At 37.9% G+C, this 19,415-nt stretch overlaps 1 protein-coding gene across 2 annotated transcripts in view; it reads right to left on the minus strand.

Annotated features, from left to right (window-relative positions):
- Positions 1-438: 438 nt before the first annotated feature.
- Positions 439-19,415, minus strand: part of LOC306758001 (inositol monophosphatase 1-like) — a 51,536-nt gene continuing 32,559 nt past the window's right edge. The window contains exons 8-9 of one of the 2 annotated variants that reach the window (XM_079243209.1): positions 759-910; positions 439-634 (exon numbers count right to left, since the gene is read on the minus strand). In XM_079243209.1, coding sequence (XP_079099335.1) covers positions 507-634; positions 759-910 — 280 coding nt within the window. In that variant the 3' untranslated portion in view covers positions 439-506. Of the gene's footprint in view, positions 635-709; positions 911-19,415 lie in introns of both variants that reach the window. The other variant, XM_079243210.1, reaches the window with a different exon arrangement.

Below are 19,415 nucleotides of genomic sequence, written 5' to 3' on the forward strand. Positions count from 1 at the left end.
TGTTGAACACGTGTTGAAGCTGCTTGGGACCATGCTAGCTAGCTTTTCACTACACACCACCAGTCGGTCGCGTTGCATCAGCTGTGGATCCAAATGAAAGATGGCCGTCGCTGTTTCGCCTCTTTAAGTTCACCATCTTTGCTTTCTGGAGTAGAATCATCTGAAATTTTGTCCAGGCTCGTATTAGAAGGCTTCGCCACAACACCAGCATCAGCGCCACCTAGTTTCACATGATTGCTCTGCTGGTCAGGAGGCAGATAATTCAGTTCCTCCCCAGATCCTCTTCCACGGCACATCCTCTGATCTGGTCCCCGAGTCGTCCTCAACGTGATGTCCTGGTTTTAGTCTGGGGAGCAGAATCTGGGCTGGTCTCAGGTGGACAGAGATGGATCTCAACCTAACGAATAGACTCCATCAAGTGGCATCGAACAGTTTTGTTTGATTTAAAACTTTATTAACCTTCAAATTTTAACTTTGGAAATAAAAACAGATTAAACTTAAATAAATCAGTTGTCTGGGGGCGGGGCATCGTCTCTGGTTGGACTGAAGGCTGAAATTTCATTAATGATGCTCTCTGCAATCTTCCTGTTGTTGGCGGCAACAATCCTCCTCGACATCAGGTCCACGTCTCCTCCTGGACTCAGAAAGACATGGAAGACGTCTGTTAGGTTGCCATTCTGGTTATTATATAGCGTCTTATTATAGTTACCGTCCGCCTCCGTCTGGTCTACGTCGTCCAGGCGTCTTATTATAGTTACCATCAATGTCCATCAGAACTCCTCCCGCCTCCAAGACAATCAGCGACCCAGCTGCCACGTCCCAGACATGGATCCCGATCTCATAATAAGCCTCGATGCATCCGCATGCCACCAAACACATGTTGATGGCCGCTGTACCCGCTCCTCGAACCCTGACCATATAATCAGATCATGTGATTCAGTGTCCTCAGCATGTAGTCAACAAGTTTTTAGAATGTCTTTAGCATGTTGTCAGCATGTTTTCAGCATGTTGTGAGCATGTCGTCAGCATGTTTTTAGCATGTACGCAGCGTTTTCTCAGCATGCTGTCAATATGTTGTGAGCATGTTGTCAGCTTTTTCTCACCATGTTGTTAGCATTTTGTTAGTATGTTGTCAGCTTTTACTCAGCATGGTGTCAGTATGTTGTTACATTTTGTCAGTTTGTTGTCAGCACGTTGTCAGCTTTTTCTCACCACATTGTTAGCATGTCAGCGTTTTCTCACCATGTTGTTAGCATGTTGTCAGCGTTTTCTCACCATGTTGTTAGCATGTTGTCACATTGTTGTTACATTTTGTCAGTTTGTTGTCAGCACGTTGTCAGCTTTTTCTCACCACATTGTTAGCATGTCAGCGTTTTCTCACCATGTTGTTAGCATGTTGTCACATTGTTGTTACATTTTGTCAGTTTGTTGTCAGCACGTTGTCAGCTTTTTCTCACCACATTGTTAGCATGTCAGCGTTTTCTCACCATGTTGTTAGCATGTTGTCACATTGTTGTTACATTTTGTCAGTTTGTTGTCAGCACGTTGTCAGCTTTTTCTCACCACATTGTTAGCATGTCAGCGTTTTCTCACCATGTTGTTAGCATGTTGTCAGCGTTTTCTCACCATGTTGTTAGCATGTTGTCACATTGTTGTTACATTTTGTCAGTTTGTTGTCAGCACGTTGTCAGCTTTTTCTCACCACATTGTTAGCATGTCAGCGTTTTCTCACCATGTTGTTAGCATGTTGTCACATTGTTGTTACATTTTGTCAGTTTGTTGTCAGCACGTTGTCAGCTTTTTCTCACCACATTGTTAGCATGTCAGCGTTTTCTCACCATGTTGTTAGCATGTTGTCACATTGTTGTTACATTTTGTCAGTTTGTTGTCAGCACGTTGTCAGCTTTTTCTCACCACATTGTTAGCATGTCAGCGTTTTCTCACCATGTTGTTAGCATGTTGTCACATTGTTGTTACATTTTGTCAGTTTGTTGTCAGCACGTTGTCAGCTTTTTCTCACCATGTTGTTAGCATGTTGTCACATTGTTGTTACATTTTGTCAGTTTGTTGTCAGCACGTTGTCAGCTTTTTCTCACCATGTTGTTAGCATGTTGTCACATTGTTGTTACATTTTGTCAAGTTTGTTGTCAGCTTTTTCTGACCATGTTAGCATGTTGTCAGCGTTTTCTCAACATGTTGTTCGCATGTTGTTAGCATGTAGTTGGTATGTTTTTAGCATGTTGTCAGCATGACGTAAGCATGTTTTTAGCATGATGTTAGCATGCTCTCAGCGTTTTCGTAGCATGTTGTCAATATGTTGTGAGCATGTTGTCAGTATGTTAGCATTTTGTCAATATGTTGTTAGCATGTTGTCACTATGTTAGCATTTGTCAATATGTTAGCATGTTAGTATGTTTTCAGCATTTTCTCAGCATGTTGTCAGTATGTTGTTAGTACTTTTGTCAGCTTTTCTCAGTATGTTTTCAGTATGTTGTCAATATGTTATCAGCTTTTTCTCAGCATTTTGTCAGTATGTTTTTAGCATGTTGTCATCTTTTCTCAGCATATTGTTAGCATGTTGTCATCTTTTCTCAGCATGTTGTTAGCATGGTGTCATCTTTTCTCAGCATGTTGAAAGTATGTTGTCAGCTTCTCTCAGCATGTTGTCAGCTTTTCTCAGTATGTTGGAAGTTGTCAGCTTTTCTCAGTATGTTGCTAGCATGTTGTCAGCTTTTCTTAGCATGTTGACCGCATGTTGTCAGCTTTTCTTAGCATGTTGACCGCATGTTGTTAGTATGTTGTGAGCTTTTCTCAGCATATTGTCAGTATGCTGTTAGTATGTTGTCATATTTTCTCAGCCTGTTGTCAGTATGTTGTTAGTATGTTGTCAGCTTTTCTCAGCATGTTGTCAGTATGTTGTCAGCTTTTCTCAGCATGTTGTCAGTATGTTGTTAGTATGTTGTCAGCTTTTCTCAGCATGTTGTCAGTATGTTGTTAGTATGTTGTCATATTTTCTCAGCATGTTGTCATCTATTCTCAGCATGTTGTCAGTATGTTGTTAGCATGTTATCTTTTCTCAGCATGTTAGCATGTTGTCATCTTTTCTCAGCATGTTGTCAGCATGTTGTTAGTATGTTGTCAGCTTTTCTCAGTATGTTGTCATCTTTTCTCAGCATGTTGTCAGCTTTTCTCAATATGTTGTCAGTATGTTGTTAGCATGTTGTCATCTTTTCTCAGCATGTTGTCAGTATGTTGTTAGCATGTTGTCATCTTTTCTCAGCATGTTGTCAGTATGTTGTCAGCTTTTCTCAATATGTTGTCATCTTTTCTCAGCATGTTGTCAGTATGTTGTTAGCATGTTGTCATCTTTTCTCAGGATGTTGTTAGCATGTTGTCATCTTTTCTCAGCATGTTGTCAGTATGTTGTCATCTTTTCTCAGCATGTTGTCAGTATGTTGTCATCTTTTCTCAGCATGTTGTCTGTATGTTGTTAGCTTTTCTCAGCATGTTAGCATGTTGTCATCTTTTCTCAGCATATTGTTAGCATGTTGTTAGCATGTTGTCATCTTTTCTCAGCATGTTGTTAGCATGGTGTCATCTTTTCTTAGAATGTTGTCAGCATGTTATCTTTTCTCAGCATGTTGGAAGTATGTTGTCAGCTTCTCTCAGCATGTTGTCAGCTTTTCTCAGCATGTTATTAGTATGTTGTCAGCTTTTATCAGTATGTTGGAAGTTGTCAGCTTTTCTCAGTATGTTGCTAGCATGTTGTCAGCTTTTATCAGTATGTTGGAAGTTGTCAGCTTTTCTCAGTATGTTGCTAGCATGTTGTCAGCTTTTCTTAGCATGTTGACCGCATGTTGTCAGCTTTTCTTAGCATGTTGACCGCATGTTGTTAGCATATTGTCAGTATGTTGTTAGTATGTTGTCATATTTTCTCAGCCTGTTGTCAGTATGTTGTCAGCTTTTCTCAGCATGTTGTCAGTATGTTGTTAGTATGTTGTCAGCTTTTCTCAGCATGTTGTCAGTATGTTGTTAGTATGTTGTCAGCTTTTCTCAGCATGTTGTCAGTATGTTGTTAGTATGTAGTCATATTTTCTCAGCTTGTTGTCATCTATTCTCAGCATGTTGTCAGCATGTTGTTAGCATGTTATCTTTTCTCAGCATGTTGTCAGCATGTTAGCATGTTGTCATCTTTTCTCAGCATGTTGTCAGCATGTTGTTAGCATGTTGTCATCTTTTCTCAGCATGTTGTCAGTATGTTAGTATGTTGTCATCTTTTCTCAGCATGTTGTCAGCATGTTGTTAGTATGTTGTCAGTTTTTCTCAGCATGTTGTTAGCATGTTGTCATCTTTTCTCAGTATGTTGTCAGTATGTTAGTATGTTGTCATCTTTTCTCAGCATGTTGTCAGTCTGTTGTTAGTATGTTTTAATCTTTTCTTAGCATGTTGTTAGCACGGTGTCATCTTTTCTCAGCATGTTGTCAGCATGTTAGCATGTTGTCATCTTTTCTCAGCATGTTGTCAGTATGTTTTTAGTATGTTGTCAGCTTTTCTCAGCATGTTAGCATGTTGTCAGTATGTTGTCAGCTTTTCTCAGCATGTTGTCAGTATGTTGTTAGCATGTTGTCATCTATTCTCAGCATGTTGTCAGTATGTTGTTAGCATGTTATCTTTTCTCAGCATGTTGTCAGCATGTTAGCATGTTGTCATCTTTTCTCAGCATGTTGTCAGCATGTTGTTAGCATGTTGTCATCTTTTCTCAGCATGTTGTCAGTATGTTAGTATGTTGTCATCTTTTCTTAGCATGTTAGCATGTTGTCATCTTTTCTCAGCATGTTGTCAGCATGTTAGTATGTTGTCAGTTTTTCTCAGCATGTTGTTAGCATGTTGTCATCTTTTCTCAGTATGTTGTCAGTATGTTGTTAGTATGTTGTCATCTTTTCTCAGCATGTTGTCAGTCTGTTGTTAGTATGTTTTAATCTTTTCTTAGCATGTTGTTAGCACGGTGTCATCTTTTCTCAGCATGTTGTCAGCATGTTAGCATGTTGTCATCTTTTCTCAGCATGTTGTCAGTATGTTTTTAGTATGTTGTCAGCTTTTCTCAGCATGTTGTTAGCATGTTGTCAGTATGTCGTCATCTTTTCTCAGCATGTTATCTTTTCTCAGTATGTTTTTAGTATGTTGTCAGCTTTTCTCAGCATGTTGTCAGTGTGTTGTTAGCATGTTGTCATCTATTCTCAGCATGTTGTTAGCATTTTGTCATCTTTTCTCAGCATGTTATCTTTTCTCAGCATGTCAGTATATTGTCATCTTTTTTCAGCATGTTGTCAGTATGTTGTTAGCATGTTGTCATCTTTTCTCAGCATGTTGTTAGTATGTTGTCATCTTTTCTCAGCATGTTGTCAGTATGTTGTCAGTACGTTGTTAGCATGTTATCTTTTCTCAGTATGTTGTCAGTACGTTGTTAGCATGTTGTCATCTTTTCGCAGCATGTTGTCATCTTTTCGCAGCATGTTGTCATCTTTTCGCAGCATGTTGTCATCTTTTCGCAGCATGTTGTCATCTTTTCTCAGTATGTTGTCAGTACGTTGTTAGCATGTTGTCATCTTTTCGCAGCATGTTGTCATCTTTTCTCAGCATTAGGTTAGCTTTTCTCAGCATGTTGTCAGTATGTTGTTAGCATGTCAGCTTTTCTCAGCATTTTGTCATTTTTCTCAGCCTGTTGTCAGTATGTTGTTGGCATGTTGTCATCTTTTCTCTGCATGTTGTCTGCTTTTCTCAGCATGTTGTTAGCATGTTAGTTTTTCTCAGTATGTTGTTAGCATGTTGTCATCTTTCCTCAGCATGTTGTCAGCTTTTCTCAGCATGTTGTCAGTTTGTTGTTAGCATGTTGTCATCTTTTCTCAGCATGTCAGTATATTGTCATCTTTTCTCAGTATGTTGTCTGTATGTTGTCAGCTTTTCTCAGCATGTTAGCATGTTATAATCTTTTCTCAGCATGTTGTCATCTTTTCTCAGCGTGTTGTCAGTATGTTGTTAGCATGTTGTCATCTTTTCTCAGCATGTTGTCAGTATGTTGTTAGCATGTTGTCATCTTTTCTCAGCATGTTGTCAGTATGTTGTCTGTATGTTGTCAGCTTTTCTCAGCATGTTAGCATGTTATAATCTTTTCTCAGCATGTTGTCATCTTTTCTCAGCGTGTTGTCAGTATGTTGTTAGCATGTTGTCATCTTTTCTCAGCATGTTGTCAGTATGTTGTTAGCATGTTGTCATCTTTTCTCAGCATGTTGTCAGTATGTTGTTAACATCTTGTCATCTTTTCTCAGCATGTTGTCATCTTTTCTCAGCGTGTTGTCAGTATGTTGTTAGCATGTTGTCATCTTTTCTCAGCGTGTTGTCAGTATGTTGTTAGCATGTTGTCATCTTTTCTCAGCATGTTGTCAGTATGTTGTTAGCATGTTGTCAGCTTTTCTCAGCATGTTAGCATGTTGTCATCTTTTCTCAGCATGTTGTCAGTATGTTGTTAGCGTGTTGTCTGCTTTTCTCAGTATGTTGTCAGTATGTTGTTAGCTTTTCTCAGCATGTTGTCAGTATGTTGTTAGCATGTTATCTTTTCTCGGTATGTTGTCGGTATGTTGTCAGTATGTCGTCATCTTTTCTCAGCATTTTGTCAGTATGTTTTTAGCATGTTGTCATCTTTTCTCAGCATATTGTTAGCATGTTGTCATCTTTTCTCAGCATGTTGTTAGCATGGTGTCATCTTTTCTCAGCATGTTGAAAGTATGTTGTCAGCTTCTCTCAGCATGTTGTCAGCTTTTCTCAGCATGTTATTAGTATGTTGTCAGCTTTTATCAGTATGTTGGAAGTTGTCAGCTTTTCTCAGTATGTTGCTAGCATGTTGTCAGCTTTTCTTAGCATGTTGACCGCATGTTGTCAGCTTTTCTTAGCATGTTGACCGCATGTTGTTAGTATGTTGTGAGCTTTTCTCAGCATATTGTCAGTATGCTGTTAGTATGTTGTCATATTTTCTCAGCCTGTTGTCAGTATGTTGTTAGTATGTTGTCAGCTTTTCTCAGCATGTTGTCAGTATGTTGTTAGTATGTTGTTAGTATGTTGTCATATTTTCTCAGCATGTTGTCATCTATTCTCAGCATGTTGTCAGTATGTTGTTAGCATGTTATCTTTTCTCAGCATGTTAGCATGTTGTCATCTTTTCTCAGCATGTTGTCAGCATGTTGTTAGTATGTTGTCAGCTTTTCTCAGTATGTTGTCATCTTTTCTCAGCATGTTGTCAGCTTTTCTCAATATGTTGTCAGTATGTTGTTAGCATGTTGTCATCTTTTCTCAGCATGTTGTCAGTATGTTGTTAGTATGTTGTCAGCTTTTCTCAGCATGTTGTCAGTATGTCTTGTTAGTATGTTGTCATATTTTCTCAGCATGTTGTCATCTTTTCTCAGTATGTTGTCATCTTTTCTTAGCATGTTAGTATGTTGTCAGCTTTTCTCAGTATGTTGTCATCTTTTCTCAGCATGTTGTCAGCTTTTCTCAATATGTTGTCAGTATGTTGTTAGCATGTTGTCATCTTTTCTCAGCATGTTGTCAGTATGTTGTTAGCATGTTGTCATCTTTTCTCAGCATGTTGTCAGTATGTTGTCAGCTTTTCTCAATATGTTGTCATCTTTTCTCAGCATGTTGTCAGTATGTTGTTAGCATGTTGTCATCTTTTCTCAGGATGTTGTTAGCATGTTGTCATCTTTTCTCAGCATGTTGTCAGTATGTTGTCATCTTTTCTCAGCATGTTGTCAGTATGTTGTCATCTTTTCTCAGCATGTTGTCTGTATGTTAGCTTTTCTCAGCATGTTAGCATGTTGTCATCTTTTCTCAGCATATTGTTAGCATGTTGTTAGCATGTTGTCATCTTTTCTCAGCATGTTGTTAGCATGGTGTCATCTTTTCTTAGAATGTTGTCAGCATGTTGTCATCTTTTCTCAGCATGTTGGAAGTATGTTGTCAGCTTCTCTCAGCATGTTGTCAGCTTTTCTCAGCATGTTATTAGTATGTTGTCAGCTTTTATCAGTATGTTGGAAGTTGTCAGCTTTTCTCAGTATGTTGCTAGCATGTTGTCAGCTTTTATCAGTATGTTGGAAGTTGTCAGCTTTTCTCAGTATGTTGCTAGCATGTTGTCAGCTTTTCTTAGCATGTTGACCGCATGTTGTCAGCTTTTCTTAGCATGTTGACCGCATGTTGTTAGCATATTGTCAGTATGTTGTTAGTATGTTGTCATATTTTCTCAGCCTGTTGTCAGTATGTTGTCAGCTTTTCTCAGCATGTTGTCAGTATGTTGTTAGTATGTTGTCAGCTTTTCTCAGCATGTTGTCAGTATGTTGTTAGTATGTTGTCAGCTTTTCTCAGCATGTTGTCAGTATGTTGTTAGTATGTAGTCATATTTTCTCAGCTTGTTGTCATCTATTCTCAGCATGTTGTCAGCATGTTGTTAGCATGTTATCTTTTCTCAGCATGTTGTCAGCATGTTAGCATGTTGTCATCTTTTCTCAGCATGTTGTCAGCATGTTGTTAGCATGTTGTCATCTTTTCTCAGCATGTTGTCAGTATGTTAGTATGTTGTCATCTTTCCTCAGCATGTTGTCAGCATGTTGTTAGTATGTTGTCAGTTTTTCTCAGCATGTTGTTAGCATGTTGTCATCTTTTCTCAGTATGTTGTCAGTATGTTAGTATGTTGTCATCTTTTCTCAGCATGTTGTCAGTCTGTTGTTAGTATGTTTTAATCTTTTCTTAGCATGTTGTTAGCACGGTGTCATCTTTTCTCAGCATGTTGTCAGCATGTTAGCATGTTGTCATCTTTTCTCAGCATGTTGTCAGTATGTTTTTAGTATGTTGTCAGCTTTTCTCAGCATGTTAGCATGTTGTCAGTATGTCGTCATCTTTTCTCAGCATGTTATCTTTTCTCAGTATGTTTTTAGTATGTTGTCAGCTTTTCTCAGCATGTTGTCAGTATGTTGTTAGCATGTTGTCATCTATTCTCAGCATGTTGTCAGTATGTTGTTAGCATGTTATCTTTTCTCAGCATGTTGTCAGCATGTTAGCATGTTGTCATCTTTTCTCAGCATGTTGTCAGCATGTTGTTAGCATGTTGTCATCTTTTCTCAGCATGTTGTCAGTATGTTAGTATGTTGTCATCTTTTCTTAGCATGTTAGCATGTTGTCATCTTTTCTCAGCATGTTGTCAGCATGTTAGTATGTTGTCAGTTTTTCTCAGCATGTTGTTAGCATGTTGTCATCTTTTCTCAGTATGTTGTCAGTATGTTGTTAGTATGTTGTCATCTTTTCTCAGCATGTTGTCAGTCTGTTGTTAGTATGTTTTAATCTTTTCTTAGCATGTTGTTAGCACGGTGTCATCTTTTCTCAGCATGTTGTCAGCATGTTAGCATGTTGTCATCTTTTCTCAGCATGTTGTCAGTATGTTTTTAGTATGTTGTCAGCTTTTCTCAGCATGTTGTTAGCATGTTGTCAGTATGTCGTCATCTTTTCTCAGCATGTTATCTTTTCTCAGTATGTTTTTAGTATGTTGTCAGCTTTTCTCAGCATGTTGTCAGTGTGTTGTTAGCATGTTGTCATCTATTCTCAGCATGTTGTTAGCATTTTGTCATCTTTTCTCAGCATGTTATCTTTTCTCAGCATGTCAGTATATTGTCATCTTTTTTCAGCATGTTGTCAGTATGTTGTTAGCATGTTGTCATCTTTTCTCAGCATGTTGTTAGTATGTTGTCATCTTTTCTCAGCATGTTGTCAGTATGTTGTCAGTACGTTGTTAGCATGTTATCATCTTTTCTCAGTATGTTGTCAGTACGTTGTTAGCATGTTGTCATCTTTTCGCAGCATGTTGTCATCTTTTCGCAGCATGTTGTCATCTTTTCGCAGCATGTTGTCATCTTTTCGCAGCATGTTGTCATCTTTTCTCAGTATGTTGTCAGTACGTTGTTAGCATGTTGTCATCTTTTCGCAGCATGTTGTCATCTTTTCTCAGCATTAGGTTAGCTTTTCTCAGCATGTTGTCAGTATGTTGTTAGCATGTCAGCTTTTCTCAGCATTTTGTCATTTTTCTCAGCCTGTTGTCAGTATGTTGTTGGCATGTTGTCATCTTTTCTCTGCATGTTGTCTGCTTTTCTCAGCATGTTGTTAGCATGTTAGTTTTTCTCAGTATGTTGTTAGCATGTTGTCATCTTTCCTCAGCATGTTGTCAGCTTTTCTCAGCATGTTGTCAGTTTGTTGTTAGCATGTTGTCATCTTTTCTCAGCATGTCAGTATATTGTCATCTTTTCTCAGCATGTTGTCAGTATGTTGTCTGTATGTTGTCAGCTTTTCTCAGCATGTTAGCATGTTATAATCTTTTCTCAGCATGTTGTCATCTTTTCTCAGCGTGTTGTCAGTATGTTGTTAGCATGTTGTCATCTTTTCTCAGCATGTTGTCAGTATGTTGTTAGCATGTTGTCATCTTTTCTCAGCATGTTGTCAGTATGTTGTCTGTATGTTGTCAGCTTTTCTCAGCATGTTAGCATGTTATAATCTTTTCTCAGCATGTTGTCATCTTTTCTCAGCGTGTTGTCAGTATGTTGTTAGCATGTTGTCATCTTTTCTCAGCATGTTGTCAGTATGTTGTTAGCATGTTGTCATCTTTTCTCAGCATGTTGTCAGTATGTTGTTAACATCTTGTCATCTTTTCTCAGCATGTTGTCATCTTTTCTCAGCGTGTTGTCAGTATGTTGTTAGCATGTTGTCATCTTTTCTCAGCGTGTTGTCAGTATGTTGTTAGCATGTTGTCATCTTTTCTCAGCATGTTGTCAGTATGTTGTTAGCATGTTGTCAGCTTTTCTCAGCATGTTAGCATGTTGTCATCTTTTCTCAGCATGTTGTCAGTATGTTGTTAGCGTGTTGTCTGCTTTTCTCAGTATGTTGTCAGTATGTTGTTAGCTTTTCTCAGCATGTTGTCAGTATGTTGTTAGCATGTTATCTTTTCTCGGTATGTTGTCGGTATGTTGTCAGTATGTCGTCATCTTTTCTCAGCATGTTGTCAGTATGTTGTTAGCATGTTGTCATATTTTCTCAGGATGTTGTTAGCATGTTGTCATCTTTTCTCAGCATGTTGTCAGTATGTTGTCATCTTTTCTCAGCATGTTGTCAGTATGTTGTCATCTTTTCTCAGCATGTTGTCAGTATGTTGTCATCTTTTCTCGGCATGTTGTCAGTATGTTGTCATCTTTTCTCAGCATGTTGTCAGTATGTTGTTAGCATGTCGTCATCTTTTCTCAGCATGTTGTCTGTATGTTGTTAGCTTTTCTTAGGATGTTAGCATGTTGTCATCTTTTCTCAGCGTGTTGTCAGTATGTTTTTAGCATGTTGTCATCTTTTCTCAGCATGTTGTCAGTATGTTGTTAGCATGTTGTCAGCTTTTCTCAGCATGTTAGCATGTTGTCATCTTTTCTCAGCATGTTGTCAGTATGTTGTTAGCGTGTTGTCTGCCTTTCTCAGTATGTTGTCAGTATGTTAGCTTTTCTCAGTATGTTGTTAGCATGTTATCTTTTCTCGGTATGTTGTCGGTATGTCGTCATCTTTTCTCAGCATGTTGTCAGCTTTTCTCAATATGTTTTCAGTATGTTGTTAGCATGTTGTCATCTTTTCTCAGCATGTTGTCAGTATGTTGTTAGCATGTTGTCATATTTTCTCAGGATGTTGTTAGCATGTTGTCATCTTTTCTCAGCATGTTGTCAGTATGTTGTCATATTTTCTCAGCATGTTGTCATCTATTCTCAGCATGTTGTCAGTATGTTGTTAGCATGTTATCTTTTCTCAGCATGTTGTCAGCATGTTAGCATGTTGTCATCTTTTCTCAGCATGTTGTCAGCATGTTGTTAGCATGTTGTCATCTTTTCTCAGCATGTTGTCAGTATGTTAGTATGTTGTCATCTTTTCTCAGCATGTTAGTATGTTGTCAGCTTTTCTCAGTATGTTGTCATCTTTTCTCAGCATGTTGTCAGCATGTTAGCATGTTGTCATCTTTTCTCAGCATGTTGTCAGCATGTTGTTAGCATGTTGTCATCTTTTCTCAGCATGTTGTCAGTATGTTAGTATGTTGTCATCTTTTCTTAGCATGTTAGCATGTTGTCATCTTTTCTCAGCATGTCAGCATGTTGTTAGTATGTTGTCATCTTTTCTTAGCATGTTAGTATGTTGTCAGCTTTTCTCAGTATGTTGTCATCTTTTCTCAGCATGTTGTCAGCTTTTCTCAATATGTTGTCAGTATGTTGTTAGCATGTTGTCATCTTTTCTCAGCATGTTGTCAGTATGTTGTTAGCATGTTGTCATCTTTTCTCAGCATGTTGTCAGTATGTTGTCAGCTTTTCTCAATATGTTGTCATCTTTTCTCAGCATGTTGTCAGTATGTTGTTAGCATGTTGTCATCTTTTCTCAGGATGTTGTTAGCATGTTGTCATCTTTCCTCAGCATGTTGTCAGTATGTTGTCATCTTTTCTCAGCATGTTGTCAGTATGTTGTCATCTTTTCTCAGCATGTTGTCTGTATGTTGTTAGCTTTTCTCAGCATGTTAGCATGTTGTCATCTTTTCTCAGCATATTGTTAGCATGTTGTTAGCATGTTGTCATCTTTTCTCAGCATGTTGTTAGCATGGTGTCATCTTTTCTTAGAATGTTGTCAGCATGTTGTCATCTTTTCTCAGCATGTTGGAAGTATGTTGTCAGCTTCTCTCAGCATGTTGTCAGCTTTTCTCAGCATGTTATTAGTATGTTGTCAGCTTTTATCAGTATGTTGGAAGTTGTCAGCTTTTCTCAGTATGTTGCTAGCATGTTGTCAGCTTTTATCAGTATGTTGGAAGTTGTCAGCTTTACTCAGTATGTTGCTAGCATGTTGTCAGCTTTTCTTAGCATGTTGACCACATGTTGTCAGCTTTTCTTAGCATGTTGACCGCATGTTGTTAGCATGTTGTCAGCATGTTGTTAGTATGTTGTGAGCTTTTCTCAGCATATTGTCAGTATGTTGTTAGTATGTTGTCATATTTTCTCAGCCTGTTGTCAGTATGTTGTCAGCTTTTCTCAGCATGTTGTCAGTATGTTGTTAGTATGTTGTCAGCTTTTCTCAGCATGTTGTCAGTATGTTGTTAGTATGTTGTCAGCTTTTCTCAGCATGTTGTCAGTATGTTGTCATATTTTCTCAGCATGTTGTCATCTATTCTCAGCATGTTGTCAGTATGTTGTTAGCATGTTATCTTTTCTCAGCATGTTGTCAGCATGTTAGCATGTTGTCATCTTTTCTCAGCATGTTGTCAGCATGTTGTTAGCATGTTGTCATCTTTTATCAGCATGTTGTCAGTATGTTAGTATGTTGTCATCTTTTTTTAGCATGTTAGCATGTTGTCAGCATGTTGTTAGTATGTTGTCAGTTTTTCTCAGCATGTTGTTAGCATGTTGTCATCTTTTCTCAGTATGTTGTCAGTATGTTGTCATCTTTTCTCAGCATGTTGTCAGTCTGGTGTTAGTATGTTTTAATCTTTTCTTAGCATGTTGTTAGCACGGTGTCATCTTTTCTCAGCATGTTGTCAGCATGTTAGCATGTTGTCATCTTTTCTCAGCATGTTGTCAGTATGTTTTTAGTATGTTGTCAGCTTTTCTCAGCATGTTGTCAGCATGTTGTCAGTATGTCGTCATCTTTTCTCAGCATGTTATCTTTTCTCAGTATGTTTTTAGTATGTTGTCAGCTTTTTTCAGCATGTTGTCAGTGTGTTGTTAGCATGTTGTCATCTATTCTCAGCATGTTGTCAGTATGTTGTTAGCATGTTATCTTTTCTCAGCATGTTGTCAGCATGTTAGCATGTTGTCATCTTTTCTCAGCATGTTGTCAGTATGTTAGTATGTTGTCATCTTTTCTTAGCATGTTAGTATGTTGTCAGCTTTTCTCAGTATGTTGTCATCTTTTCTTAGCATGTTAGCATGTTGTCATCTTTTCTCAGCATGTTGTTAGCATGTTGTTAGTATGTTGTCAGTTTTTCTCAGCATGTTGTTAGCATGTTGTCATCTTTTCTCAGTATGTTGTCAGTATGTTGTTAGTATGTTGTCATCTTTTCTCAGCATGTTGTCAGTCTGTTGTTAGTATGTTTTAATCTTTTCTTAGCATGTTGTTAGCACGGTGTCATCTTTTCTCAGCATGTTGTCAGCATGTTAGCATGTTGTCATCTTTTCTCAGCATGTTGTTAGCATGTTGTCAGTATGTCGTCATCTTTTCTCAGCATGTTATCTTTTCTCAGTATGTTTTTAGTATGTTGTCAGCTTTTCTCAGCATGTTGTCAGTGTGTTGTTAGCATGTTGTCATCTATTCTCAGCATGTTGTTAGCATTTTGTCATCTTTTCTCAGCATGTTATCTTTTCTCAGCATGTTGTCATCTTTTCTCAGCATGTTATCTTTTCTCAGCATTACATCTTTTCTCAGCATGTTGTCATCTTTTCTCAGCATGTTGTCATCTTTTCTCAGCATGTTATCTTTTCTCAGTATGTTGTCAGTATGTTGTCATCTTTTCTCAGCGTGTTGTCAGTATGTTGTTGGCATGTTATCTTTTCTCAGCGTGTTGTCAGTATGTTGTTGGCATGTTGTCATCTTTTCTCAGCATGTTGTCAGTCTGTTAGTATGTTTTCATCTTTTCTCAGCATGTTGTTAGCATGTTGTCTGCTTTTCTCACCATGTTGTCTGCTTTTCTCAGCATGTTGTTAGCATGTTGTCATCTTTTCTCAGCATGTTGTCAGTATGTTGTTAGTATGTTGTCATCTTTTCTCAGCATGTTGTCAGTCTGTTAGTATGTTTTCATCTTTTCTCAGCATGTTGTTAGCATGTTGTCTGCTTTTCTCACCATGTTGTCTGCTTTTCTCAGCATGTTGTTAGCATGTTGTCATCTTTTCTCAGCATGTTGTCATCTTTTCTCAGCATGTTGTCAGTATGTTGTCTGTATGTTGTCAGCTTTTCTCAGCATGTTAGCATGTTATAATCTTTTCTCAGCATGTTGTCATCTTTTCTCAGCGTGTTGTCAGTATGTTGTTAGCATGTTGTCATCTTTTCTCAGCATGTTGTCAGTATGTTGTTAGCATGTTGTCATCTTTTCTCAGCATGTTGTCAGTATGTTGTTAACATCTTGTCATCTTTTCTCAGCATGTTGTCATCTTTTCTCAGCGTGTTGTCAGTATGTTGTTAGCATGTTGTCATCTTTTCTCAGCATGTTGTCAGTATGTTGTTAGCATGTTGTCAGCTTTTCTCAGCATGTTAGCATGTCATCTTTTCTCAGCATGTTGTCAGTATGTTAGCGTGTTGTCTGCTTTTCTCAGTATGTTGTCAGTATGTTGTTAGCTTTTCTCAGCATGTTGTCAGTATGTTGTTAGCATGTTATCTTTTCTCGGTATGTTGTCGGTATGTTGTCAGTATGTCGTCATCTTTTCTCAGCATGTTGTCAGCTTTTCTCAATATGTTGTCAGTATGTTGTTAGCATGTTGTCATCTTTTCTCAGCATGTTGTCAGTATGTTGTTAGCATGTTGTCATATTTTCTCAGGATGTTGTTAGCATGTTGTCATCTTTTCCCAGCATGTTGTCAGTATGTTGTCATCTTTTCTCAGCATGTTGTCAGTATGTTGTCATCTTTTCTCAGTATGTTGTCAGTATGTTGTCATCTTTTCTCAGCGTGTTGTCAGTATGTTGTTGGCATGTTATCTTTTCTCAGCGTGTTGTCAGTATGTTGTTGGCATGTTATCTTTTCTCAGCGTGTTGTCAGTATGTTGTTGGCATGTTGTCATCTTTTCTCAGCATGTTGTCAGTCTGTTAGTATGTTTTCATCTTTTCTCAGCATGTTGTTAGCATGTTGTCTGCTTTTCTCACCATGTTGTCTGCTTTTCTCAGCATGTTGTTAGCATGTTGTCATCTTTTCTCAGCATGTTGTCAGTATGTTGTTAGTATGTTGTCATCTTTTCTCAGCATGTTGTCAGTCTGTTAGTATGTTTTCATCTTTTCTCAGCATGTTGTTAGCATGTTGTCTGCTTTTCTCACCATGTTGTCTGCTTTTCTCAGCATGTTGTTAGCATGTCATCTTTTCTCAGCGTGTTGTCAGTATGTTGTTAGCATGTTGTCATCTTTTCTCAGCATGTTGTCAGTATGTTGTTAGCATGTTGTCATCTTTTCTCAGCATGTTGTCAGTATGTTGTCTGTATGTTGTCAGCTTTTCTCAGCATGTTAGCATGTTATAATCTTTTCTCAGCATGTTGTCATCTTTTCTCAGCGTGTTGTCAGTATGTTGTTAGCATGTTGTCATCTTTTCTCAGCATGTTGTCAGTATGTTGTTAGCATGTTGTCATCTTTTCTCAGCATGTTGTCAGTATGTTGTTAACATCTTGTCATCTTTTCTCAGCATGTTGTCATCTTTTCTCAGCGTGTTGTCAGTATGTTGTTAGCATGTTGTCATCTTTTCTCAGCATGTTGTCAGTATGTTGTTAGCATGTTGTCAGCTTTTCTCAGCATGTTAGCATGTTGTCATCTTTTCTCAGCATGTTGTCAGTATGTTGTTAGCGTGTTGTCTGCTTTTCTCAGTATGTTGTCAGTATGTTGTTAGCTTTTCTCAGCATGTTGTCAGTATGTTGTTAGCATGTTATCTTTTCTCGGTATGTTGTCGGTATGTTGTCAGTATGTCGTCATCTTTTCTCAGCATGTTGTCAGCTTTTCTCAATATGTTGTCAGTATGTTGTTAGCATGTTGTCATCTTTTCTCAGGATGTTGTTAGCATGTTGTCATCTTTTCTCAGCATGTTGTCAGTATGTTGTCATCTTTTCTCAGCATGTTGTCAGTATGTTGTCATCTTTTCTCAGCATGTTGTCAGTATGTTGTCATCTTTTCTCAGCATGTTGTCAGTATGTTGTCATCTTTTCTCGGCATGTTGTCAGTATGTTGTTAGCATGTCGTCATCTTTTCTCAGCATGTTGTCTGTATGTTAGCTTTTCTTAGCATGTTAGCATGTTGTCATCTTTTCTCAGCGTGTTGTCAGTATGTTGTTAGCATGTTGTCATCTTTTCTCAGCATGTTGTCAGTATGTTGTTAGCATGTTGTCAGCTTTTCTCAGCATGTTAGGATGTTGTCATCTTTTCTCAGCATGTTGTCAGTATGTTGTTAGCGTGTTGTCTGCTTTTCTCAGTATGTTGTCAGTATGTTAGCTTTTCTCAGCATGTTGTCAGTATGTTGTTAGCATGTTATCTTTACTCGGTATGTTGTCGGTATGTTGTCAGTATGTCGTCATCTTTTCTCAGCATGTTGTCAGCTTTTCTCAATATGTTTTCAGTATGTTGTTAGCATGTTGTCATCTTTTCTCAGCATGTTGTCAGTATGTTGTTAGCATGTTGTCATATTTTCTCAGGATGTTGTTAGCATGTTGTCATCTTTTCTAAGCATGTTGTCAGTATGTTGTCATATTTTCTCAGCATGTTGTCATCTATTCTCAGCATGTTGTCAGTATGTTGTTAGCATGTTATCTTTTCTCAGCATGTTGTCAGCATGTTAGCATCTTTTCTCAGCATGTTGTCAGCATGTTGTTAGCATGTTGTCATCTTTTCTCAGCATGTTGTCAGTATGTTAGTATGTTGTCATCTTTTCTTAGCATGTTAGTATGTTGTCAGCTTTTCTCAGTATGTTGTCATCTTTTCTCAGCATGTTGTCAGCATGTTAGCATGTTGTCATCCTTTCTCAGCATGTTGTCAGTATGTTAGTATGTTGTCATCTTTTCTTAGCATGTTAGCATGTTGTCATCTTTTCTCAGTATGTTGTCAGTATGTTGTTAGTATGTTGTCATCTTTTCTCAGCATGTTGTCAGTCTGTTAGTATGTTTTAATCTTTTCTTAGCATGTTGTTAGCAAGGTGTCATCTTTTCTCAGCATGTTGTCAGCATGTTAGCATGTTGTCATCTTTTCTCAGCATGTTGTCAGTATGTTTTTAGTATGTTGTCAGCTTTTCTCAGCATGTTGTTAGCATGTTGTCAGTATGTCGTCATCTTTTCTCAGCATGTTATCTTTTCTCAGTATGTTTTTAGTATGTTGTCAGCTTTTCTCAGCATGTTAGTGTGTTGTTAGCATGTTGTCATCTATTCTCAGCATGTTAGCATTTTGTCATCTTTTCTCAGCATGTTGTCATCTTTTCTCAGCATGTTATCTATTCTCAGCATGTTGTCATCTTTTCTCAGCATGTTGTCAGTACGTTGTTAGCATGTTGTCATCTTTTCTCAGCATGTCAGTATATTGTCATCTTTTTTCAGCATGTTGTCAGTATGTTGTTAGCATGTTGTCATCTTTTCTCAGCATGTTGTCAGTATGTTGTCATCTTTTGTCAGCATGTTATCTTTTCTCAGTATGTTGTCAGTATGTTGTCATCTTTTCTCAGCGTGTTGTCAGTATGTTGTTGGCATGTTGTCATCTTTTCTCAGCGTGTTGTCAGTATGTTGTTGGCATGTTGTCATCTTTTCTCAGCATGTTATCAGTCTGTTAGTATGTTTTCATCTTTTCTCAGCATGTTGTCAGCATGTTGTCTGCTTTTCTCACCATGTTGTCTGCTTTTCTCAGCATGTTGTTAGCATGTTGTCATCTTTTCTCAGTATGTTGTCAGTATGTTGTTAGTATGTTGTCATCTTTTCTCAGCATGTTGTCAGTTTGTTGTTAGTATGTTGTCATCTTTTCTCAGCATGTTGTCAGTATGTTGTTAGTATGTTGTCAGCTTTACTCAGCATGTTTTTAGGATGTTGTCAGCTTTTCTCAGCATGTTGTCATCTTTTCTCAGCATGTTGTTAGCATGTTGTCATCTTTTCTCAACGTGTTGTCAGCATGTTGTTTGCATGTTGTTCGTATGTTGTCAACATACTGACAACATGCTGAGAAAAGCTGTTAGTATGTTGTCATCTGCTGTCAGTATGTTGTCGTCTTTTCTCAGCATGTTGTCATCTTTTCATCTTTTCTCAGCATGTTGTCAGTATGTTGTTATCTTTTCTCAGCATGTTGTCTGTATGTTGTCAACTTTTCTCAGTATGTTGTCATCTTTTCGCAGCATGTTGTCAGTATGTTGTTGGCATGTTGTCTGCTTTTCTCAGCATGTTGTCAGTATGTTGTTAGCATGTTGTCAGGTTTTCTCAGCATGTTGTCAGTGTGTTGTTAGCATGTTGTTAGAATGTTGTCATCTTTTCTCTGCATGTTGTCTGCTTTTCTCAGCATGTTGTTAGCATGTTGTCATCTTTTCTCAGCATGTCAGTATATTGTCATCTTTTTTCAGCATGTTGTCAGTATGTTGTTAGCATGTTGTCATCTTTTCTCAGTATGTTGTCAGT

Source organism: Telmatherina bonti, assembly GCF_933228915.1.
Source record: "Telmatherina bonti genome assembly, chromosome: 7".
Taxonomy (NCBI): domain Eukaryota; kingdom Metazoa; phylum Chordata; class Actinopteri; order Atheriniformes; family Telmatherinidae; genus Telmatherina; species Telmatherina bonti.